General features: G+C 42.0%; 1 protein-coding gene across 1 annotated transcript; it reads right to left on the bottom strand.

Moving 5' to 3' along the window:
- Positions 1-1,776: 1,776 nt before the first annotated feature.
- Positions 1,777-14,656, bottom strand: LOC100578774 (centrosomal protein of 164 kDa). Its single transcript, XM_003249899.4, is given in 12 exon segments — positions 1,777-1,939; positions 1,941-2,157; positions 2,258-2,452; positions 2,652-2,883; positions 2,968-3,140; positions 3,613-4,046; positions 4,674-4,999; positions 5,725-6,144; positions 6,242-7,119; positions 7,188-7,952; positions 11,591-11,857; positions 14,357-14,656. Coding segments are annotated over 12 exon segments (4,011 nt in total). The 5' UTR covers positions 14,436-14,656; the 3' UTR covers positions 1,777-1,914.
- Positions 14,657-25,810: the final 11,154 nt, after the last annotated feature.

The raw sequence follows: 25,810 nt of genomic DNA, 5'->3' as shown, positions 1-25,810 counted from the left end.
TCCGTGTTCTCACGGATATACGAACGTCGATTAATATCATAGGATTGATCGCTAAGTTGAACAAAAAGTCGAATGAAAATGTCGATGAAACGTACAAAGAGATCGTATAATAGGAAAGGAGGAACCATTCTCGAGTAGGAGCTACGTTGAAACAAGGTTTCACGCGAAATTACCGGGACAATATTCTACGTTGCGGAGACACGTCAGACTTTTTACGGTTTTTACTCTGTCACGTTCCTCAACGTGGAGATTATATTAAACGCTCTCTACGCTATACATCTAATGAGATCAGAATTATTGCGAGTTATACGATATCCGGAATGTCAAACGTCGATCGAAACGTTTTCCCTAAAATGAATAATAATAAATATCGATGGGGGGGTAAGTAATTAATTAGCCATTTCTGGATCGATCGATCCGGAAACATTTTCTACTTTTCCTTTACGGTAGATATATACGTGTATCGGTGATGATTCGATGTTTTCTAGAAAGTATCTCGATAATTACGAAAGTTTGGCATTCGAGAGACAACACACACCGTTACGTTAAACGCAACGCGGAGAGGCGCGCGCGCGCGCGCGTATACAAATTCGAGGCATTCGAAGAAGTGGCCGAGAAAGAGAAAACTAGCTCGAGTTGTCTATGAATTGCCTTATTTGTTGCTGCCGTTACGCTATTATAACGCGACTTACAACAAAACGTATACAATTAACTCGATACAAAAGTCTAAGTCTTTCCGTTGACAATTTTGATTTCAGTTGTATCACATTTTACGATCGTGATAAAAAGTAAAATTTGAATTTCGTACACTTCTCTCGTACGTCGAAGATCCAAGATTTTATCACACATCCGATTTCAAACGCGATTTCCAATCTAATTCGCGCGAAACAATCCCAAATATTACATGTATATTTACTAGTAAATAGATGTATATGATTTATATATATATATATATAGGTGGTACGCATATTATACATTGTTACATTCACGGAAAAATCGATCTCGAAAATATATATAAAGGTTCAACAGGCTGTCGGGGAGAAAGGAACCAGATTGGATTTGTATCGAGCGATACGGCTATCGAGAAAAATTCTTATTTACAATAGAGAACTTGGCCTGTTTTTTCCTCTCTCTCTCTTTCTCTCTCTCTCTCTCGCTCTCTCTCTCTCATACACACACACACACACGTTCGATTCGTTTCCTCAACGACTCGCGAGTAATTTGCACGATGAGATCCGTTCGTATTCCCATTATGAAAGTGTTTTTTTTTTTATACATGATCATCCGCTATAACGTTGCAATTACCGTTAAAAAGAGCAGCGGGCCAGCGTGAAAACTCCTGGCACGAAATAATAATTGTCCAGTTGGCTGCCACCCCGGATAAAATCGTAAAGAAAACGCCGACGAGCGTTTTTTGAAAATTGTGGACGCGTGGCCAGAAAATCGCAAAAAAGTTGCGATCTCGAAGCTCTCGAAGCGTCCGTTTCGATCGGGGCTCCAAGACCACGATCCCCTTCCTTCATCGTGACTAAATCTGCGTCCAATTGCGGAGCGTTTGTCGCAGATTCGGCGATAAAAAAACGAATTTGAGCTCGATAGGAACAAGCTAAGGGGAGGTTGTTAAAACGAGCAAACGTTGCACATTCGGCCCAAGCTACGTATCGCGAATCTCTACGATCGAAACTCTCACTTCCAAACGACTGTTCCGCTCTCGATCTGTCGATCGATCGTATCAAGAGATCGGGATGGAGCAAGTGTATATAAGTAGTAAATATAACTAACGAAAACACGTCTTCTTGAATTGGTTTAGAAACACGTGTAGATACATGGAGTCTACGTCGACGAAACGGGTACTTGAATCTCCCAACGATTGTCGTTTGGAACCAAATTTTTCGATGGATTGCGGGCTGCTTTTTATAGAGTCGTTCGACCTGGACTGATCCGTGCCCTCGACGCAAGCTTGTCTCAGCCAATCCCTTAGATTCCACGTTCTCTCCATCAGATTCGAGGAATGCTTCTCAACTGTGCACACGCTTGTGGTGAAACCGCTATTGGGACCGTATTGGGCGATAATGTTTTGCGTGGTGGGTGTCGGTGGTTGAGTCACCGTCAACTGAGACAGGATGTTCGACTGAATGTTTGGAGTACCGAATGTTCCTGAAAAGTAGGCCGAGTTAGAGACGGAGTATTCTTTTTCTTTTTATTCATTTATTATTGATTGGATAACGATAAGATTACTCGGATTTCCTTTGTTCACCTTGTATATTATTCGATTCGGCGGCAAGATGATGGAAACGCAGCCATCGCAAATACGAATACATCAAAGTTGGGGGCGGTGGTATGTTGGTGTCCTGACGTTTATTCAGCACGCCCCATATCTCACGTATTTCCGAGTTTAGGTTTTCCAGACTTGCGATGATTTCCGTCGACTCCTGGTAGTGATCCGGTTTGTCTGAGTACGAAGGATCAAGACCACGAGATGGAAAATAAATTCTTGAGTGGAAATAAATCAACGAAAGGCGGGATTTCGAAGTCTCGAAGAAATGAACTTGAAAGAAAATGAAGCAACAAAACAGAGAGAGGATACATAATAATCGAGAAATAATTGACAGCAGAATAGAAAGAGAGTGGTTTACTTGGAGGGGGCTCACCTACGAAAGTGTCGGTCCCCAGATCGGTTGAACTGATACCGCTGCTCACGCTCGACATATCGCTCAACGTCAATTCCTCGTTTTTCGTCGCGTTCGCGTCGTTCTCGTTTGTCTTCGCGTTAACCACCCTCTCCAAAGATTGCTCCAAATGCCTAAGATGGATCACTTTCTCGCCCAGAAGGCTCTTGGTTCGATGCAAATTCACCTCCATGTCGGAAAGTTCGCGTTCTTCCTAAAAATTTAAGGAACGGAAAAGATTCGCAACGAATTCGTAAAAAAAAAAAAAAGAGAGATTAGATAGAAAGAGAAATCGTACCTGTAGCAATTGTTCGAGGGTCGCTTTGACGCTACGCTGCTTCCAAGCCCTCTGCCTCCCTTGGAACACGTTCTCCTGATGTCGAAGCGCCTCCCGTGCCCTCTTCACTGAATCCCTTTCGACGTGAATTCGGTGCCGGAAGAACTCCAGCTCCGAAGAGGCGTTCGCCGGTGCTAGAAAATCGAGCAGAATCCTTTCCGGTGTCACCCGATGAGCTCGGACACGAGAGCTAATGAAAGCGAGCGTGCGAGAAAAGGGATAATCAAAAAGAAGGAGAGAAAAGAAGAAGAAGAAGAAGAAAATTAAAACAACAACTACGCGGGAGGATGAAGGTAAATAAAAAATATGATGGTGCACTTACGAGTAGGTGAGTGGGGAGTGCAAGCCGCTAGTTAAAGTAGAGTGTATAGATGCCTGGGGAAAGAAATAAATAACGAGGACAAATAAAAAACGACGAAATATAAAGAAGCTTTGAAGCTCTTTAGAATTAAAGCGATTATAAGCTGTAATCGATATAATTTCGTAACGTGAAACAATCTGTTCGAACTACTAAAAATCGCTCTTTTTTTTTTTTACTGCTTCTGGAACACGGATTTTTCGATTAAACTTGGACAACTAAGAAGTATCATCTGTAGAGAAAGTTACCTTTGTCTTGGAAAGGATATCGCAATGTGTAGGCCGTTTCGTTGCTTGGCAATTGATCACCGAGATCCTCGAGCTTCTCCAACTGTTTTCTTATATTTTCGACTGGATTTTCAAGATTGTTGTTATTGTTGTTAATATTATTGCCAGTGGTTGGACTCGGTTTGGGTTGGATTGTCGGTTTCTTGGCGAGGTTCTTCTTGCCGGTTGTTACGTTCGCGTTCGTCTCGCTGGCGATGCTCGTTTCGTCGGAATGGAATCTCACGTTTTTCGCGTTGGACGTAGCTGCGCTCTTCTGAAACCCCGAGTTCGCCTTCTGAACGTTCTGTTCGTTCGGTTCGTGCAATTCTTCCGACTGCTCGTTCGTCGTCGTCTGAGTCTCGGGCGGTTTAGTGTTCGTCGTCGCCGAGCTCGAGTGCGTGTTTCGTAATGGGATACTGCGAGCACGATTTAAGGCCTATAGCCAGACATTAGGACGAATCGCATGAACATGAGGGAGTACCTTCACAGTTTACACCAAGCGAATCAAGATTCGTAGACGAATGTATATCGATCGACATCGGATAATGGTCATTTGTTATTAACGAGTAACATAGATATTTCTCTTCGATCGACAAATCGAACGTGTATATAAAAATTATTGCGTATGTATTGCGATAAGATAAGAAGAAACAAGCGTCGCGTTTAACCATGAAGGTACTGGAATTGGTGACGAGGAGGATGGATGTGCAATAACTTAATCAAACTAGTACAGTGAACACTCGATCCAAATACAAATATCGCAACACGTGGATAAAAACCGTGCTTCCGACTGATTTTTGTTAAAGTCATGGCACGTACAAGTGGTTCAGAGCGCGATCCAACATGTCAACCCTTTGCGATTCAATTCGTTTCTCTGATTTCACGCGCCCTCCTCTTGTATGACGCCGCTACAATGGCGCGACATCCTAAAATATTGCAATGAAATGCCGAATGTTTGCTGCAACTATTATTGGAAAAGCAAACGGTTGACCGGAAATGAAAAAACTAGCGAAATGGCACGTTCAACACTCGTTAACACTCACTTTTGATCCGACGACTCGGTCCTGTCCGTCCTCGTCCTCGTCGACGTCGACCTCTCCGTCTCCGAGGCGGTCGTGTATCCCTCCTTTCTCCTACTCCTCCTCTCGATGGCCGAGCGTACCTCCTTCTTCAATTTCATGTACTTCTCCTTCAACGCCATGTACTTATCTTGGAGCAATCGCTTCTCGCACCTCATCTTCTCGAACTCGATGCTCTCCTGGTGAATAGCGCGACCTGTCTGTTTCTTAGCCTCTTTCTCCGCGTCGCGCGAGAAATCCGCGCGAATCTCTTCCAAACACTGCTTGTACATCTTGCGCGTGCGATCCTCCTGAAACATCATCTTATTTTTATTCCCGTGCTATTTCACTCCCGCGGAAACGTGCAAATATGCGTCGTATCTTCCCTCCTAAAGTCTTCATCTTCCTCATTCTGCTGAAATTTCGTTTCGTTTCGTCTCGTTTTTTTTTTTTTTCATCGAAACGTTAACGTTGTTAAAATAAATAAGCAGCATGCGATGCGTGTGTCTAGGTCAAAGTATATATAAGAGTGCTTATTTGCGATAGCGTACACTGCCACTTTATTTCTTCGAGTATAATCTTCTGAATACAATCAAACTTAAAATGAATAATCCTTCGAATACAATAATCGTGGTAAGGATCTGTCTTAATAATATCCTAGAAGGCGCTTCAGATTGGACGGTGTCGTACAATATCGGGCCGAACGCGTCGAATTATATCGCACATCTATTCACATCTAATTGTAAGAGAAACCGATAAACGGAATAGCTTTATTGTGTTCGTAGAAAAAAGAAAATAAACGTATTAACGAGTTAACTAATCGTTGCATAACGCCAATAGCTCGCATCGCACGGACATAACACAATATAATTTCTAAGAAATGGTATAAAATTAAATTGGTGACTGTTATTCGGACGAGGAAACTAGAGAAGATCTTCGAAAAAAAAAAATAGAAAGATTACTCTATTATGCATCGATGATACATAACACACAACTAGCCAACTACTTATAATAGCAGACACCGTCAGGTACTTACATTCACTCTAAAATCGCGAAGTATTTCGACAAGACGACTCTCGTGTTCCTCCGTAATTTTCGTGATATTTTCCCTCTGCTGTGCCCGCAATTGTTTGCGCAACTCGTCAAACTCTTTATCCAATTCCTTCTTCATTGTTTTGATCCTCGCCTGGTGTTGCTTGCTCAATTTGATCTCGCTAAGTTTGGCGAGCTTCTCCTCGTCCAAGTCGCGTTCGTGCTCGTTCTCCAATTTCCCCATCTCCTGATTCCGTAGCTCCAACAATTCTCCCTTCCTCTCGTCGAGTTCGGTCTTCAAATTCGCCAAGATCTCCTGCCTCTCCTTCTCGTAGCAAACCTCCAATTCGGCCTTTACCTTTCTCAGATTCTCCAGCTTGGCCTCGTCCATTTCGGCGATTAATTTTTGAATTTCTCGTTCCTCCTTAACGAATGATAAAAATCGATAAAAACGTGTAAAAAGCATACATCATATATAATTTTAAGAGATTGAAATCGTAATAAGAAAAGTGGAAAAGTACCTTCTCGACCATCTTTCGCCTCATATCCTCCAGCTTGTCGCTCAGATTCTTCTCTATTTGCTTCTTCTGCTCCGCAAAATTCTCCTCCAATTCTTTCTTCATTTGTTCCAACTTGTCCTTGTACTCTTTCCTCAACGCCTCGATGTCGTTCTCGTGCTCTTGGCTCAATTTCGCTTTCGCCTCCTCCAGCTTCTTGCACTGATCTTGTCTCGTCGCTTCCTCGTTGGCTTCCTTCCGCGAGATATTCTGAGTCTCTTGATTAACCTTGGAGAAATCGGAAGTCTCGTCGTCGTCGGTCTGCTCGTTGCGCGGCAACTCCACTTTCAATTTACCCTTCCGCCGTGGTTCAGAGTCGCTGTAATCGGTCTCGCTCTTCGAAACCAGATCGATGTTTTTGATTTTGTTGAATTTATTGGTGAACGTGTAGTCCAAACTGCTCTCCCTCGACAAACTCTCTCCTGACAAACTGTCTCTGGTCATTTGCACACGGTGCTCCTTCTCACAAGCGTTCTGAGGAGCCAACTTTTTGCGAAGCTCGTTCTCGGGCACGTTTCTGACTACGAACCTCTTGCCCACGATCTTCCCATTTTGCGCCCTCGACGCTTCGTCCTTCTTCTCCGACGATAAACTCTTCCTGACGCATCCATCGATCCTGTCCTCGGGATCCTCCTTGCTCTCCTCCGCTTGGAATCTTTGGCTGGTTTTCTGCGCCGAGGGGCTCCACTCGGTGTCTCGATTCGAGAGCATGGCCAGCACCTCTTGCTCGTCTGATTCGGATTCCGACTCGTACTCAGACCTGGAGTAAGTGTACTTGATGTCCACCTCCTTCTCTATGTCGAAACGTACGCTTTTCCTTTCCTCGTCCACCGGTCTGTCGTCTGATCGGAGAACCAATCGTTAAAATTCGAAAACGTGACGCGAAAAATACAAGGAAAATTCGACTTACCGTCTTCGGATTGTTTTTCCCTTAGAATCGACTTCAACTTGTCCCCGCTGTCCTTGTTGGTCTCGTCCGGGATCGACAAGGCGCGGAACTCGTCGAGTTTGCCGGTCTCGTGGATGGGGGTGGTGTCTCTGCTCCTGTTGCTCTTCAGGAATATAGTCCCCCCACCGCTCAGTGTCAATTCCTTCTGTTGGCCGAATTGGCTCGGATGCTTCTCCTTGTCGAACTTGTCCGACTTCTCCGACCTGGCCAACGTGTTGATGCTTAGTTTGTCGATGTCTATGATATTCTCCTCGGAGCTGAACCTGCTCGACAATTGCTCCCAATCTTTCTCGTGCCTCGGGCTCAGGGATTCCGATCTCTTGAGCACCTCTTTCAGGTCTATCTCCTGCTTCGGGCTGCTGGACGTGGTCGTGTTGGTGGTCGTGGTGGTCGATGCGATCGTCTCCAGCAGCTTGGGACACTCGTAGAATCTCGGATCTTGGAATTTGAGATTCGTGTAATCCCTGCCTGCCCTGTTAGTCGCCAACGGATTGTCCTCCCGTTTCGTTTGTTGCTTCTCCTGGCTCCCCCCATCCTTCTTCCTCGTACCGTCGATCTTGTCCAATTTCTTCAACGGCGCCAGCTTCGTCGGGATTCTGGTAGGCGGCGGATTGCTCTTGGCGGATTGCTTGCCGGATTCCTTGGCCAACGACGAAGACGTTTCCTTGGGCAGAGTTGCTTCCTCGTTGGACTCGAGCTCCTTGGCCGTTGTCTTCGAGTCCTCTTCTGTCGATCGGAGGGAAAGCAAAGTTTACGTAACTTGGTGAAGTTGTTTCGTTGCGAGAGAGAGAGAGAGAGAGAGAGAGAGGAAGAGAGAGGAGAAGCTTGGAAGAGGCAGAACGAGTCGATAGTCGTCGGTGTTCCGTCGTAAGGATCAGAGAAACGCGCGCAAACATTTCCCCGCTCACGATGACCCTCTCGAGTGAAAAGAGGCGACAGTGTCAACGTTCCCTCGCGAGCGAGTCAACGACTGTTTTCCACTCTTTTCCCTCCTCTTTTTTTACACTCGGCACAGGGATAAGAGGAACAGCGATGAAATGGATAAGAAAATATGCCTAAAAGCCGAGAAGAGTGCAGAGGCGATTATTATGTAACAGCGAGGAGTAGAGTTGTCGCGTATAAAATGTCATGCATTTTTTTTTCGAGCTCCCTTTCACTTATCAAAAAAAGAAAAAAAGAAAGAGAAAAGGAAAAAAAGGAAAAAAGAGAGAATGAAAACGAGAGAAGAAAATAAGTCTTTTGCGAGGATTTTACGTATCGATTTAGTAAGATTTCGTAGACTAAATATGTTATTTCAGTCAGTTTTCGTTGAATGAGGTTTGCATTGAAAAACAAGAAGACAAAATAGATAGCGAACAAATTCATGCATATTCATGATAGTATTTATCACTACAAGTCCGAGAGAAACGGACCAAACAAATATTTTTACAACTATTCAAAATCTTTTTAACGTAGTTGTCGTTCTAAAAAAAAAAAGAAAAAAGAAATTTTCAAAATCGCATTTATAAAATAATCCATCGCGAGTTTCGTTTCCATTTACAGAGCGAGAGGGAGGATGTTGTTTCATTCACCACCGCTTCAGAGAAATCTACGATGGGGTGGAAATTTAAAAAAAAAGAAGAAAAAAAAAGAAAAAAAAACCCAACCTTCGGAGCGCGCCTTTAATCTTCCTCTTTATCCGGTGCAAAAACGAGAGAATATATATTAAAAAGAGGGAACTATCAACAAATATTGACTTTTCACGCGTCCACAGTTCTCAGGTCTAGGCCGCAAAAACCACAGCATGTTGACACGGCTTTAAACACTGCTTTCAATCTCTGATTAATGATAATCGATACTCTACACAATATTTAAAATAAAGGAGGGGAAAAAGAATAAGAAGAAAAGGATACACGTATTATTTCGGTTTACCATGCGCATCGTGGAATCGTGGTCCGAAGCTCATATCGAGTCGTCGTCGTTGCCTCGTTGTCAAAAGGACGACAAGTGTATCGAAATTCGAGCTCGAGTAAACGAGAAAGCCAATAAATTCACGTGAACGGCGGTTGATCGCGTACCCCTTTGAGATGTGTGTCACCAGCTTTGGATGGCGAGGAACACCGACACGACACAATCACGATCCGCGTTCGATGGGCGAGGAGGACGCGATAATTGGACGGATCTACGTTCTCTAAGCAACTATTACGTACTTTCACGATCGAGTGCACCGACACGTGAGTACCGCCTTAACGAATGTATCTGCGAGGAAAGAGTTCGACGAAGGGTTCTCTCTTGTCTCGCAGAGGCAGAGGAGCGCGGCCATCACCGTCAACCCGAAGAAATCGTGCGACAAATCCGCGCGATACAAGTTTATTGTCCTCCCGATTGCAGTTTGAACTTGCCGGCCTTTCAGCTCGCCCGATTCACTCACTGGATCCGTTTCACTTTCTACGAAAACAATCGTTTCGTTTTTTAACCGAAAGCCCGCTTATAACCTTAATAAGATACCCTTTTCGCGATGAACTCTGACGGACGGAGGAGCAATTTAATTTACCGTATTTTCTTCGAAAAAAAAAGAAGAAGAAACCGAAAACGAAAAAGAAAAAGGAAAAGAAAAAGAAACGATTATCGATGTTTGTTACATAAAAGCGAGGACGACGCGAGGGAGAGCCGCGATAAGATTAACAACGTTACCGCAATCGATACACGTGTTCGTAAATAATTAACAAACGAAACGAATTCGGTACGGTGTGTACCGATTGTATCGCGCTACAACGCGAATCGCGAAAGGTTACATAAAACTCGCGAGACTGGCTCCGAGTGTGGCTATGAACTATACGCTGCGTTACGTAAAAATACCGAGCCAATAAGTGGAGGCTATTTCGTTGCCGGCGATCTGCGGTCATTGGAAAAGAAAACGAAGCGGTTTGTAATTGTACGAAGTCAAGCTTCAAGGTCAAACGCGAGAGAATATTCCCACTTTACGTAATTGGTATGAATCCGTCTGAATACGTCGTGCGACCAGATACGATGAATGACTGCTCGAGATTTGAAAAAAAAAAAGAAAGAAAGAAAAAGGAAGAGAAAGAAAAGGGAAAGAATGAAGCGAAAAAAATTGAAAGATCATATAGACAAAGTTTCGTTGAAAGAAATTTGACGAAAAGCCAAAATTCCTTTGAAATCCCGAAAGCCGAACATATAAACATATATATATGTATGCGTGTATGTATATATGCTATTTAATTTTGACGCGAATCAGTTAAATTTTGGCAATGGAACAACGGAGAACAGACGAAAAGCGCGCCATCTAGCGAGGCTCGCGGGCACTCGTCCAATTTTCATCACAGTAAAAATTAGGAAGTAATCTTTTTGATTTTTAAACAGATACCGCTGATATCTTATCTTGTTTACTACTGGAATTCGATAAACTCGGTCGAATTAGAAAAGAGATAGATGAATTGTTACCGAAAACATTGTTATCGAACGAAAAATCAGATTCTTTGAAAAGAGAATGCTCGGCGAAGCGTGGGATCGTCAATTTCGGTGTCGAGAAACGAACGTGGTCGAATGAATGTCGAGCAAAGCGATGAGAGAACGGTTTAACGGTAAATAATCTTTTCTTTTCGGGTGCGAGGTTTAACCCTTTGCACGACAACCTTTTAATGGCACGAGAAATAAAAAAAAAAAATAAAGGATCATGCGATTACGATTCCATGATACGAATATAATGCTTTATTTATACACCATGATCTACATACATGTACAAAACGCGAATATACGTTGTTCGATAGTAACCTACTTTCGTCAGAGTAGGAAACATTCGGTCGGTTGATAAAAAAATATTACACATCGTATTTTATTCGTAATCAGTCTTCTCGATTCAATTCTACGCGTTCTACGAGTCGACAAGTAACGTCGATCGTGGAACGGATCGCAAGTACAGATGAAAAGCTCGTAAATCAATAGAGATGGTCCTTATTAATCCCTTTCTCTCTCTTTTTCCTTTCTTTTTTTATAATAGTAAAAAATATTCGAGCATCTGTCGTAAGCGTTCGTAACGTAATATTCGCGGCACCATTACAGCAGCATAACAATTTTTGTATCTGAATTACTTTGGCGAACCTCGTAATTGAAATTGAAGAAGAATCATTTTATTTACTTACGGGCCTTTCAAATGTGCGATTGTACCATAATATACGCGTTCTACCTTCAATCTAAACTAACAACGGTGCAGCGATAAAAAAAAAAAAAAGGAATGGATGATGCATCGGTTAATCAGTCTTTGTCTCTATTAAGCGCAAAGTGCAGCCAATATGATATCAGTCCAAGTGCAAAGGGTTAATCCTATATTTTCCATTCAGCCGTAATGACGAGGCAATCCGTACCGACGCTGATCTGCCTGGCGTTAACAGGCTTGGCGTTGCTCGCAGCTCTGGCCTGCTCGACCATCTCCTTGTACACGGCGTCCAGGGGATGTTGCCATGTGGTTGTTCCGGTGGAAGCTTGATAATAGTACCAAGCGCCGCTCGTTTCGTGGAAGCATGGTAGCCAGCCCTTGGGGAGGGCCGCCATCAGGCCCTCCCGAGCCAAACTCAGGAGGTGTGGTTCTGTATCCGGGTCGATTCCCAACCGCCTCGCATATTCGAGTACCTCTGAAAAAGCACACGTGCTCCATTAGCTGATTACAAGCAGGCCGGTGAGCTTTCGTTTCGGCATGTATAGGCATTAATTTGGCTGGAAACAACGAGCGTTCGAATGCGTGCATATCGAGGGTTTTTCTTTTTCTTTTTCTTTTTTTTTTTTTTTGAAACGAGAAACAAGGTCAAGGATTCGATCGGAAGAGAGAAAGAGAGGGAGAGAGAAAGAGAGGGAGAGAGAACAAAGAAATTGTTCGTACTTCTTTGGATTGTTTAATTTCTTTTCCCCTCAATTATCGTTCGCAAGATAAAAATCGATGAAGTTTTTTTTTATATTTATATATCTTCTCGAAGATTAGAATTTATAATCTATAAAGATAAGTTATAAATATACTCGTCGATAAGTAATAAAGAAAGTATTAATAATCAAGTGAAACAAGTAATTTCAAGGTTCCCCGAGCCATTGTATATAAAAAGATAACGCAACGCAAGGTTCATCGATTGTAGACCAGGTGCAAGTACACGTGGCGATACGCGGAATTGTTTCTGTAGACAAAGAGGGACGTCGAAAAATATTCGTCTATATCGTAAATTCTATTAGTGATCTTATCCAGGTTTAAAGAAATTAATTTTCTGAAATCATTAACGAACGAAAGTTAATGTTCAAGTTCAATTCGCATATCAAATCTCAACTCAATTAGCGATAATGTTTCTCACAGAGAGTTTCACATTCGTTACATTTATCTAAATAAATGTTTTTTTTTTTTTTGATTGATGCTAATTAGAATTACATCTAAATTAATAAATTAATTTCATATTTACAGATAAATTAAGATAAAATAAAGATTTGCAATGAAATATCTACGATACTGTGCATATCGCTGTAGAATCAGAAAAATACGTTTAAAGATGAAAAAAAGAACGAATCCATTACAAAGTTAATTTCACCGTTTAATTAAATATCTCATTTGTTGCATCCCATCGAATTTCTCTTATAAATAATTCATACTCGTATTGAATTAAAAAACAACAACAAAACTTTCCGACGAAAATTCATTTCATTTATGACGAATAAACTCGTTTTCTTTTTCCAAGCAATTTCTCCGTTTTTCATTATCATCGAGTATCTTACGCGACTTTTTTATATCTTCTTCTTTTTTTTTTTTGAAATTAATTCTGGTAAAAGAGCGACCGAAATAATGCATCGACCATAAGAAACACCGATATCTAAGATCAAACATACGATTAACGGCAAAGTCGGCGAATAAAGAAAGTCGTCGTTTGTGCCTTCAATCAAGGAAAGGTTGAAAGGTTTGCACTTTCTTAGGAAACTGAAATCGCGACGACAGCGCTGTGCAAAGAGGGCCGATTTAAAATTCCATCATGGAAGTCTTTGACAGGTGGCTCCGGGCACGGGGGAAACCGCCACATCTGTCTTCCTTGCGGTGGCTAAAATTTCGTAACCATCACGGTGGTTACGCGCAAGAATTTGACCACGTTTCGTGGACGAACGCGCGAAACGAAGCGGCAGGACGGATTCTGCCCTCGTTTTTGGCCCACTCGATGCATTTTCACCCATGGAAACTGGCCAATGGCACGGATACCAAGGTGGGAGGTCCTCGAGGCTTATGACAAAACTTTCGCCGCACTGCGGATTCTATTGATTTTCCTCGCCACGCTAGGGTACGGGCTCAGTGTTCCCGTCCGAGCAGGGTGTAAATAAACAAGAAAAACTCACCTCCGAAATTATTCAACTCTTTCCCATTTTATCCACGACTTTTTATTAATCCCTTGTTCCTTTATTTATTTAACAATTTTTATCCGACTTTTCCTGCCTTCAAATGAATATACCAAGTTGACCAATATAATTCGAATTTTTTTGAAATATTTTAATTTTTGTTCTCTTTTAATCAGTCTTTCTAAACAGGTAAAAAGTAATTAATCGTCGTTTCGAAACTCGTGCAAGGAGATATGTTTATTTATATAATCGTGCCTTTTCAAATGTACAAAAGTGGTCCTGATCGGTAAAAGTTATATTAAAAAAATCCAACAAAACAATACTACTGGGACAAAGAACCCATATCTCGTTCCTCTGAATTACAAGCAATATTACCATATATATTCATGCTTTCTTTTTTACGTAACGTATCGTTGAATATTATAATCGAATATTACGAACGTAGATTATTTAACCTTTGGTCAGGCTAATTAATTGTTTCGCAGCGTGATTCATTGATACTTCAGAGGAAGCGGAGAAAGGGTGAAGAAACGCGGCAGGACGATAGAAATCGCGTACCCGATTGCCAAATCAATCACCCTCCTTTCGAGGAAGGAATTAAGAGGGAGGGAGAAAGAAAAAGAGAAAGAGAGAGAGAGAGAGAGGGAGCCGGAAGTGTGGATGACAGTCGCGAAGAAAACCACCCCGTGCTAGATCGATCGTGACACCAAAGATGGAAGGATGGGTTGGAGGAGGCTGGCATACGGTGATTTTAAATTCGTGGTTTTTCCACGTACCTTCGTCTGACGGATGCGAGACTCCGTCGAAGATCTCCTTGCACACGATCGTGGCTGCGCTTTCCTGAGAAATACTCATGCTACTAGCACGAACAGCCGTTTTCCAGGTGCAGGAGGTTCACATAACACGTCAAACGTGGACGTGCCTGGGCCACGGACGATCAACGGAATAGCCGCGTGGACCGATAAACGTCATTTTACTCGCAACGACGAGACGCGTGCACGCGAAACTTTCGCTCCGCCGACGAGGCCTGTCCGACGACAGTCAATGTTCAATCCGACTTGAACGTAGGCGGTGGAAGGAGGAACGAGCACGAAGCGTGCAGCGCCCTCGGTAGCCTGACCTCGAACTAGGCCAATGATAAGGAAACGAGTTACAGCCAGCGGCAACTGTCTTATCGATTAACCGAAAAACACCGATGCCGTTCTTGTTGGCATCGCCGCGCGGGAAATATATATCCTCGATCCAGAATGCGCGAGTTCTGATCTTTCTTCTTTTTTTTCTTCTTCTCTTTTCTTTTCTTTTTTTTTCACCCCTCTTTTTTTTCCCCAATATATATTCTAGGTTGATTCGCGTCAAAGAGAATTGGAGTGGAACGCATCGCTTCTATGTCATGGTCTAGGGAATGGAACGATGATGATGAAGATGACTCGCTTGCGAGTGCCACTTTGACTTATTTTTGTCGTTTTTGTTTGCTTTCATTTTTTTTTTTAACTTAAATGAAATTTAAGTTGTTTTTTTTCTATGATCAATGGATTGAACATTATTGCATTATGATATTTTAGAATCGTAGAAATGAATCCTACGTGTGAAAAGTAAGTCTCATATTTGGACTTGAATGGTTTCTTCGTGTTAAATAAAAGAGTGTTTTTTTTTAGCGTTTTGACGTGATAGATGTCATTAAAAATCAAAGATTGAATGTATTATACATAAATGAATGAATAATATATCATTGCATCATAAATCACTAACGTTATAAATGCAATCAATTGCTATTGAGAAATGGATGGAACTTATTTTTAGAAATGAATAGAATTATGGGTTAAAATCTATATTAATTTTTAAATATTCGATTTATATTTTATCAATTATCGTCTAAAAATTTAGTAAGAACGATCGTGGCGCCAATATAACCAATACTAAACTTCTAGAGAATAACAGGTTTCTTCTTTGTCGGCGGTTTGTAATGAGGAAGTTTCCCCTAGACAATAGGTATATTTTCAAATAAAATAAAAAAGAACATTGTAAGTATAGAAATATGTTTTTTTTCCTATCAATAGTGCATTAATATTTATATTACTTGTTATATAAATTGTACGTAATATAAATTGTACAAATCGTTATATTTGAGTATTCACAGTAGAGATGGCGCCAACGTATGCTTAAATATCTCGAAAATCATCTCTTTTACCGTATATTACTAACGACGGTCTAGTAAATTATTTCATTATCAAATGCATAAATTTTATAAATTATATTAAACTTTAATCACGTTCATTCAATGAATATTCAATTTTTACATATTTAAGACGTTTAACTATTTATTTATGCAATATGCGATATTATATTTTGACTTCGTTATGAGAAATATTTAAATTATTTTTTAATATTATTATGCAAATGCATACAAACTTTCAAACGTAAAATAATTAGGAAAGCAGAAAATGTGGAAAGAATAGACGCATATTAATATCGCGAAATTCAATATTATAAATTATATTTATTAAATTAAGTTATATATTCAATAGGAATTATATATTCATATTTTAATTTATGAATTAAATTTATAACGAGAGTTTTTTTTTTAAATTTTAAACAATATAGATTTAAAACATAAAATATACATTAAAATTTTATCCTACAAGGGCAAAATTCTGAACAATAAAATTCATAAAAATTAACAATAGAAAATATCACTAATAATAAATAATAATTTCGCCGTAATAAATAATAATTTCATAATTGAGATATCAGTAATAACAAATAAAAATCATATAATTTGAAATAAGAATCAGTCATTAATAAAACAAAAAATTTTTTCGTTGAAACACAATTCATTTAAATCACTAAAGACAAAAGAAAACGTTACAAAAGATAATCTATTTAAAAATCTGAATAAAAATTTCTGTTTTAAGAAATATTTTTCCAGATATTGATATTTCACGATACTTTTATTATTCAGACTCATTGTTGATTCCATTTGACTTTAGTTAACTTTAGTCTCAAACGATAAATCATTACAAAGTTGAATCAATTGTAACTATTCTTATACAATACAATACAAAGAAGAATCGTAAGGATGATTTTTCTCGAAACATAGTTCGCTTCAAATAAAATTGACTCGAGAAGACGTATCAGACATGCATTGATTCGATGGAAGACCGGTATATTTTCAATATCTTTCCCCATTTTCTCCGCGGTACCAGTCTCCGCGAGAGACGTTGTCGCGTTTCCAGCAACAACGAAAATAATGATCGGGCATCGATTGGGACATTTAAATTTCACGCTCTATAGAAAACAACGAAGACCACCGAATCACGGTGTTAACGTTAACGACGCCAGGATTCGGAAGCCGTTTCGTCGAACGCGAAAATTAAATGATAATGATATCCTACACCGACGCTGCGCGGAAATACTTATTCGACTCGAGAACATTTTATTTTTTCTTCTCTCTTTGCCCTTTTTCGTCATCCACCTCTTCCTCTCTTCCTTTCAACTGAGAAACTTCGCGTCCTTTTTCCTTCCTCCTCCTCCTCCTCCCCTTTCCCCACCTCCCCCCCTTTTTTCCATATTTTCGTCTCAGTTCTGCGTTCGTTTGGTCGGTGCGTTTTTTGTTCTGTAAAAATCCTCGTTAACTCTAATCACGACTCTCGCGTATTATATAGAGGTACCGGTACCGACTTTTCACTTTTTCCCGGGCTAAATAAATCGTTAGAGGTGGGTTGTGGTGGTGGCCGAGCGCGGGCTAATGGCGGGCTCCTTTTATTATTCTTTCTCGGTGTTCCCCGATGAATCGTACTATTAATCAACGTTCGAGGATGTAGGTGGAACAATCAACGGATGACACTATAAAACGAATGTTTAATTGACAACCACCCCGTGATACCGTCGTTCAAACGAGGCGTTCGTCTTCCCTCGATTTTGCTGGGGCAAACGAACAAAATGGCTGATGAAACGCGTCGATATCATAACCGAAAAATATTTGTTCCATGCGATATTTTCTTCTCGCTACTTGGATAATAACGACGTCTCGAAATTAAATTATTCTTGAATGTAATATCTCATTGTGTCGTAATATCACGTGACGAGCAAGGAACAACGATATGGTGGAAAAAAAATCGTACGATTTAAATCCTTTTTCTAACCGAAATTTTTTTTTTCAGACTTCTTCCCGAGAGAGAGATTGAAACATTGCGACAAAAGCATCATTACGATTTCTTCTAAATCGTAGCTCGATACTTGAACAAAAAAAGAGAGAGAGAGAGAGAGAGAGAGAGAGAGAGAGAGAGAGAGAGAGAGAAGGCACACAATGGAACTGGAATCGGGCTGGAAGGTAGAGAAAATCGATCCCGTAGCCATCATGGGAAAACGTAACAACCGAAAAATCACGTACATTAAATTCGTAACAATAAATTCTATTGGTCGTTAAACCCTCGAACTCGCGCCGGGGGATCCCCTAATCTGACCTAACACCGTAATGTCGTTACCTTGTTAAATAAATGTCGCAGCAGGAGGGTTGCTCGGGGCTGGCCGGCCGGTTTACAAAAGACCAACCCCTAAAAATTGGGCCAACGTCCGCCAACCGTTCAAAATGGTGGACCTATGCGCCGATTGAGAGAAAGGCAGAAAGGCACAAAAGGAGAGTGACGTCCCGGCCGACTGCAATCTTTCTCGGCAATGGCCGATTGCAACCTAACCCCCCGACGACGGCGACGACTCGTTCCTCGTTTGAAAGACGAGATAATCGGGTGTTGATGAAGTGGAAGCGGCCGCGATTCACGATTTCCAACGATTCCGATTTTACGCCTCGTTTGGAGAACGTCGGCCCCTTTTCGCAAATTTTCATTTTGCCGCAAACAACGCTTTTTTTTAAGGTACGTGAAGCTCTTTTCAATTCGGCTTTCGATTTGCTTGCATGCGTTACAGTTGCGTGACGATTGTTCTAAACGGTTGATGTCGTTTTTACAGTTCTCACGACGAAGAGACTTTTAGATGTAGATTTATGAGAAGCTTTATAAATCGTTGATCAACGAATTACAGTATTTTGATGATTATATAGAATTGTTTCTGTGGAATTGATTAGAGGATTGGAAAATGGATTAAGGTTAGGTTAATTAGAAGAAAAATTTATTCATGCTTTAAATGTAGAATTGTGGAAATATTATTGATAATAATATTGTTGTAGAAGTTAACGGATATGTTCAGTATATTATTCGTTATTATACGATGAAGTACAATTGGAATGACATGCATCTGTATCAATGAAAGTATTAAAAATGATATTCGTAAGTGTATAATGAAAGGTTTTAAAAGTGGAGAAGAAATGCGCCATTGCGACGGCAAGCAACTTCCGTGACTGTTATCTCCCGAATTTTATTTCACTTCTTGATGCCTCTATTTAAAGTGGTATTGTATAAATTTATTTAATAGTCTAATAGTAATTGTATTACATAAATTTATATATCATAATCATTGTGCATAATCGAACTGGATTAAAAGTAATTCGATCAAAATTTGTTACTTGATTTTTTGGAAAATGGTCATGATATTTTTGACATCAAAAATTTTTTGGGAAATAAAGTAATAAATATTATACAAATTTATATCTAATAGCAATCATATTGCATAAATTTATATCTAGTCGATTTAGAAATCAAAACAATACTTTATTCCCTAATACTAATACTTTATTTCCCAAAAAAAGTATTGGTGCCAAAAGTATCTGATCTCTTTCCAAAAAATTTTTTCAAATAATAAATTTTGATCGAGTTACTTTTCAATGCAGTTCGATCGTGTTAATTATTAATTTTAAAACAGAGAAACGTTCAAATGCTTTTCATAAAATATTCGTCATCGTACATTTCCCAAGTAAAAAAGTAAAGTTTGCATTTTAACGCGTGGAAAATACTGTTTAGCAAACTCATTCCTCACGTTTCAACAACGGCGTGAATCGATGATTATCGGCGATGACAGTTTTCACAGTTCCGATATAATAACGCAATTCTTCGTCATCCGGTTGAGATGTTTATCCGAAATCCACGTGCACCTGGTAACAGATGTTCGTTTCTCACGTGAGTGACAATCGAGATTTCTATCTACGCCCTTTTGTTTGACGAACAACGTTTGATTTTCATCCGATAATCACGAGATGGACGTTTGAACGTGTCGTGTGCACGACTTTATTTGGAAAACTTAACGATTGACATGGATCGTCGATCGAACGATGAGAAATAACGCGCAATTAACAAGAAGATAGAATCGTGAAACATCAGACGTTCGGAATTCGTTCCTCGCGAAGAAATAAATTTAACGTTGAGAGACGGGTTTAACCGCCGTGGTCAGAAAATCGAAGCTCGCTCCATTGAAAGCGATCGCCTATTCCAAGATTCCCCGCTCGCGAATACCCTCGGCCTCGGTCCACCTCCTCTCTGAAAAAAGACTCCGAGTCTCCATCGTCGATAATCATTTCCATAGAGGCCATTTGAGCCGGGCCTCGCTGCTAAATAGACGAGAAACCGTGGCGGCAATTACGATAGTCGGACGCGAAACGGCGACGACAATGAGGAAGACGATGGAGAAAGAAGAGCTCGCGGGCGTCAGGATTCTTCTCGGACCCGTCAGGACGAGATCGAGACCACAGGAAGGCCATTAGCACCGTATCGTCGGCTCGCGGGGAGCCTCGATTCCAGCCTTTAAGCGCCATTTTGCTTTTCAATTTTCAGGCCGCAATGCCACCCCCGCGCCACCCCCTCGACCGAGAGAATCGGCCGTCCGCCACTGTCACTAATTCCTCAATGTTCTTTTCTGCGGGGTCTAATGCCAGCTGGAGGCTACGCGGCTGCCAAAGCTGCCAGGATATAATGCGCGGAGGAGGAGGAGGAGGAGGAGGAGGACGGGAGGGTAGGTGGTTACAGAGGGTGGAAAACGAAGGCCGTGTAGGGCACACGCGTGTGCCGCGGCGTGTGGACGTCAGATACGACGCTCTCTCTCGCGCATACCGACATAGGAGCAACCCGCGCACACAGAGAGAAGGAGAGAGAGAGAGAGAGAGAGAGAAATCGCCGGTCGAGAAGAAATTTTACAGCGCGACAATCCACAAGGTACGAGAAAATAATTACAAGTTCCGTGAGCGACGTGAGCGCGAGGGAGGTTCTCGGGACCGGAGGGGAGTGGAAAGGAAGAGAGAAAGAGAGAGGGGAGGAGAGGGAGAGATGGAGAGTTTGGAGCGGAGTTTTCTTGCCGCAGGAAGAAGCAGCCGAAGGGGTGGAGGAGGAGGAGGAGGCGCGGAACCGAGCGGCGTAGCGCAGCGCGAGGCGCGTTCAGAGGTTCCTGCTGCGTGCGTGGAACAGAGACGGAGAGATCCAATTAAAAATATTACACATTACCCGCTACATCGCTAAAATGTATTTACTGTTTAAAAGCGGCAGAGACAGAGGGGGCCTGGCTCTCGCCCACACTCGAGATTCGCGCACATAATTCTTGGCGCGCTCGCGCCTTCTTCTACTCGCGGCTGAACGCGTCCGCGCGCTCCTCCGCACACACGTGTGTCGATGCGGACGCATTATGTGTGCAGCCGCCTGTTACCGCCTCCGGTGATGCACGCTCGCGCGTGTGCGTGTCTCTCTCTGTGCACGAGGGTTTTTTTCGCGACAAGGACCATCGTGAGGGCGGATCGAAAATATTAATTCGCTCTGACTCGCGAATTTCTTCCACCAACGATTTATATATCTATATATATATATGTCGAGTCGAATTATTACGATTTCTTCTTCTCTCCTTCCTCGTCATTTCAATCTGTACAAATTGGTTATTTTTTTAATAGTTCTATGACAAAATGAATAAACGTTGCGCGGATGGTATCTACGATTTAAGTTGGGGAAGAAGTTTCGTCGCCTCGTAGAAAGATGATATTCACGCGTTCACGGGCGAATGTTTCAAGTGTAAGTGTAGATTGAGAGTAATGAAAATCCGAGTCATGTACTCAGTCATCATTAATTCAACACGAGGCAAAGTGAATTGGGAATGCGAGCTTCCTTGGAGACACGTTTGTCGCTTTGGATGGTTTTCTTTTTTTTGTTTCGCGACATTGTATTGTAATACGTGGAAGTAGATACGCGCTTCAAATGACGAATCTGATGGCTTTTTACATTTTTCGTCGTATAATCACGTTTACTCGTACGTCATTTTGGAGATTTCTCTCGCGATGAACGATCGCTTGCACGTCGAATTGATCAGCTCGATCTTTTGTAAATTTTATAAATTTTAACGTATAAAGATTTAGAGATTACTTTTTTTTTATGCACCTCTACGAAAATATCTCGATATATCGGAAAAAAGATAAAAAATGTAAGAGTTCCAAAATATGATCATTTTAATCGTAAGTTTATTTAACAAGTTTTCCCCTTCGTACAGTCGTAAAATTTTTAGAAATTAAATGATCCATCTTTTCTGCATGATTCGCATAATCTCTAGAAGATAAAATTTCTTATTCGAGTAAAAACGACCTTATTAGACTCGTACATAGATAGATACGTGCACGCGTTAATTTTCGAACACTTTGCAACGAATTTATATGATCGATTATCAAATAAATTAATTCCCACTGTTCACACCACGCATGAATTTGCGTATATTATATATAATTTGCATCGTTCAATTAATCGCGTCCAGTTAATCGAAGTGGAAATTGATCAGGTCGCAATTGATAGTAAATTATATCGCTTACATATCAGAAATCGAAACAATAGGGACGAAAAGTCGAAAGACGATAATCCAATTCTGCTAAAAGCGAACGATGAAACGTCAAAAATCGGCGCGACGAAAATTAAATTTTTAAACGAGAATCGTTTCTCGTTTAATCTTTCGATTTAACACGATGAAACGGATGAAAAATATTCTCGAAGCCATCTACGAAACACGATCGAAAATCTGAGATCGGCACATCGAAGGGAATCAGAAATCCACACCGGAAGACAGGACGACAACAGGAAGATCGGATCATCGTGAAAAAAAAAAAAAGAACATGGAATTCGATCGTAAATCTAGAAGAGCCAATAAAATCGATCTCACCCCTTTCCCGCCTGATCAATTTACCTGATGATTAAACGTTGAAAACCGGAAATACAAACAACGACGGGAATTGCTTCGAATAACGGAGATTGAATTCGACAAGAAGACAACGATCTCACATCCCGTGGTATTCGTTTTCGACATCGAAGGAAGAAACGGAGGAGAAAGATCGCGTGGAAAGAGGATCTCCGATCCGAGGCACGAAACACACCCGGTCTCTGTTCCACGTCCAGCGGCCACTATCGGATCGATGGCCAATGCCGATATTAAAGGTGACATGTTTTGAAACACACCCCTTTCATCGGTGCTCATGTCTCGGTTTCTATGAGCGTATTTAGGAGACGTATTTCTTCCCACGTGCTTGCCAAGAAGGGATATACGTGTCGTGTTACCACGGTGTACTGTTTGCCGCGCAAACCGTGCCCACCGGAAGAAATTTTGACCGGTGGAAACCCGAAACTTCGATGAATTCTTTTTTTTTTTTTCCCATTTTCGATCCCGATACGTGCCATTTTTTGATTCGGTTCCGAGGCTTCGATCGACCCCCCCCTCCCGTCTACTTTTTACACCAATATTTTTTAACAATCTGCGAAAATAACAATAGTTAATTTACTAGGAGGAGTTATAAATCGACAAATGCGATTCCAATTGTATACGAAGAAGAGATTGAAATTTTGAAATTAAATCGAAACTCGATCGTGCCTCGTGTCGACGTTCGAGCTATATATAATCAGCTCCGAGGTGTGGATCCAACTATGGAGCCAATGGAAGGTGTCGATGATATTTCGTACCGGTTCCAATAGTTTCGAAGTTTGGGGATGGTCGTGTGACCTGCCATGTATCCGAAGAGGTCTTTTTAGACGTCTCTCTCTGAACGTCCGCGCTCGGTGACATTACATATCCGGCGCGATATCGTTTGAATAAGTTAATTAAAACAGGTACGGCTTTCAGTTTTAGCCGAAAACAAAGGAGCTCACTGTCAAACCGAACCAAAATAAGAACCATTCACCGGCGTGTCCGTGACACCCACACTTCGTTTCGGTACGGAGCGAAAACCTCTCTTTGTCAATGCGTGTCCACATTTATTATTTTCCTTCGAATACCGCCTCCATTGCGATCATCGAACCTGACACGCGCAAGGACGTTTTTTCCATCATTCTCGGGGAAGGTAGCCCTACGTTTCAAGCTACCATATTTTACACTTAGGACAGTAAGGATTCGATCGTGCGAGAAATTTAATCCGATTCGAATTGAAAGGAAGAAAAACAGATTTTTGATATTATCGCAAAGGTGTATCTTAAACAAATTATCAATCAAACAATTCTACGAATTTATAATAAGCGTTACATCAGATTAAAATCGATATTTCCTGCGAAAAGTTGCGAAAAGATAAAGGAATGATTATTACAATTATTAAAAATCGTTGTCAGGTTTCTTGAATTTTTAATAGATATTATCGAACGATAAATTGTACGATCCGTAGAGAGATGAATAATAACATTCGAGGTGAAAGGTCGTGAAACATCAATTGGCCGAAAAAGTGTGTAATTTTCGTATTGCCTTCGTCTTGTCCGCGATCATAGGAAGGCAACAAGGCGCGGTTTGAATAGGAAACATGTCTCTTCTGGCACACGCACGCCATTTTTGAAAGCGAGGTGAAGTGTTCCATGGGGTGTCGGCCTAAGACACTCCTTTTTGCATTAATTGAAAAAGCCGATGCCACGAGACGCGGCCCTACATCAAAGAGAATGTTTTCGTACGGAGCCATCGTGGCAAACGAAATAACAAACAACATCTCGCTCCCGTTTCTAATGGGATGGCTGTTTGTCGCCACGACGATACATATGTGTACATACATACATACATATATATACGTCGTCAGGTCGTATTGCGATATCAAACCGAGAAACTTATTCGCTCATATCTCTGTCTCCAGTTATCTAGTAATTGAGCGAGATTTCGTTGTCGCTCGAAATCTTCAACGAAAGACAATTATAGAGAAAGAAAGTAGAACGAGTCGATCGTACTCTATTTTTCTCGCCGAGCGAATCACGCCCTAAATGCATTTCCTTAGTAACCTTCCCCTTGCCCGTTTCACCTGGAAACCGGAAGAGTATCGAGGGAATCGGATACCTCCCAATCGTTCCGGTCTTCTCTCCTCCCTGCGATCTTCACCGTCGAATTTTCGCCTGCCTACCGTTCTTTCTCGCGCTGCAACGCGACAATGGACGATAAGAGGAGGGCGACAGGAAGGAAAAAGGCGAGGAAGAGAAGGAAGAAAGGCGGGAGGTCGTGTCCGTCGGCGGAGAAAATTCGCAGGAACTGTGTTGGGACGAGACTGCTGCTGCATCGAGAGCGTTGCATCGGCTCGTATCTCGGAGCGTAACGCGAAGAAGACAAGAGCGCGCGGGGTGTAAGGTGCGATCGAGATTCCTGGGTGTTTGGCGTCGACGTTCCTGCCACGCTCACCGATGCGTGCACGTACACGTGCACGGTTCGGCACACGGACGCACGGGGATATATCCGCGCGTTTCAACGTGTCTTTGCATACATTATCTTCCGTGGGGGATGACGGCTTGGCAACCCCCTCGGCAGTGATCCGCAGCGAGCGAGCGAGCGAGCCACCCCGCGCACTCTGCCGCGAGCCCCTTTCCGCGGGGCGAGCAGAGAAAAATGCGCGATATAAAAGGAAAAATTTTTCTTTGCCCTCTGATTGGCGGTTGCCGTGGCAACACCCGGGCCACCTCGGCCTCTAATTATTTCCAGACACTGAGAATCGAACGAGCTCTCCCACGAGCTGCCGGAATAGCCCGGCACACACATTTTTCCACCGTATCCACCGTCAGCATCGCGTGCTCCGCGCGGGGTGGAGGAGGAGAAAACCGTTCTCCTCTCCTCCTCCTCCTCCTCCACTACCTCCTCGCCCTCCTCCTCCTCCTCGTCCTCTCTCTCTTCGCCTCGCGCTCTCTCTCTCTCCCTCCCCCGTCTCTCACCCCTTTCTTCTTCTTCTTCGCTCCCTCTCGCCAGCGCCACCGCGTTGCTCTCGAGGGTGTTGATTGTTGATAGTCGTGCCACTACGCCACGGGAGCGAAAGACGTGGGATGGGAAGAGAGGGATGGAATGGGGTGGGGGGCTGGTTGTGCGGGCCTGTCATCGGATAGACG

The sequence above is a fragment of the Apis mellifera genome, linkage group LG9, assembly GCF_003254395.2.
Source record: "Apis mellifera strain DH4 linkage group LG9, Amel_HAv3.1, whole genome shotgun sequence".
Lineage (NCBI taxonomy): Eukaryota > Metazoa > Arthropoda > Insecta > Hymenoptera > Apidae > Apis > Apis mellifera.
Note: the sequence above shows the minus strand (reverse complement) of the source record. Positions and strands in the feature narration are given on the sequence as shown.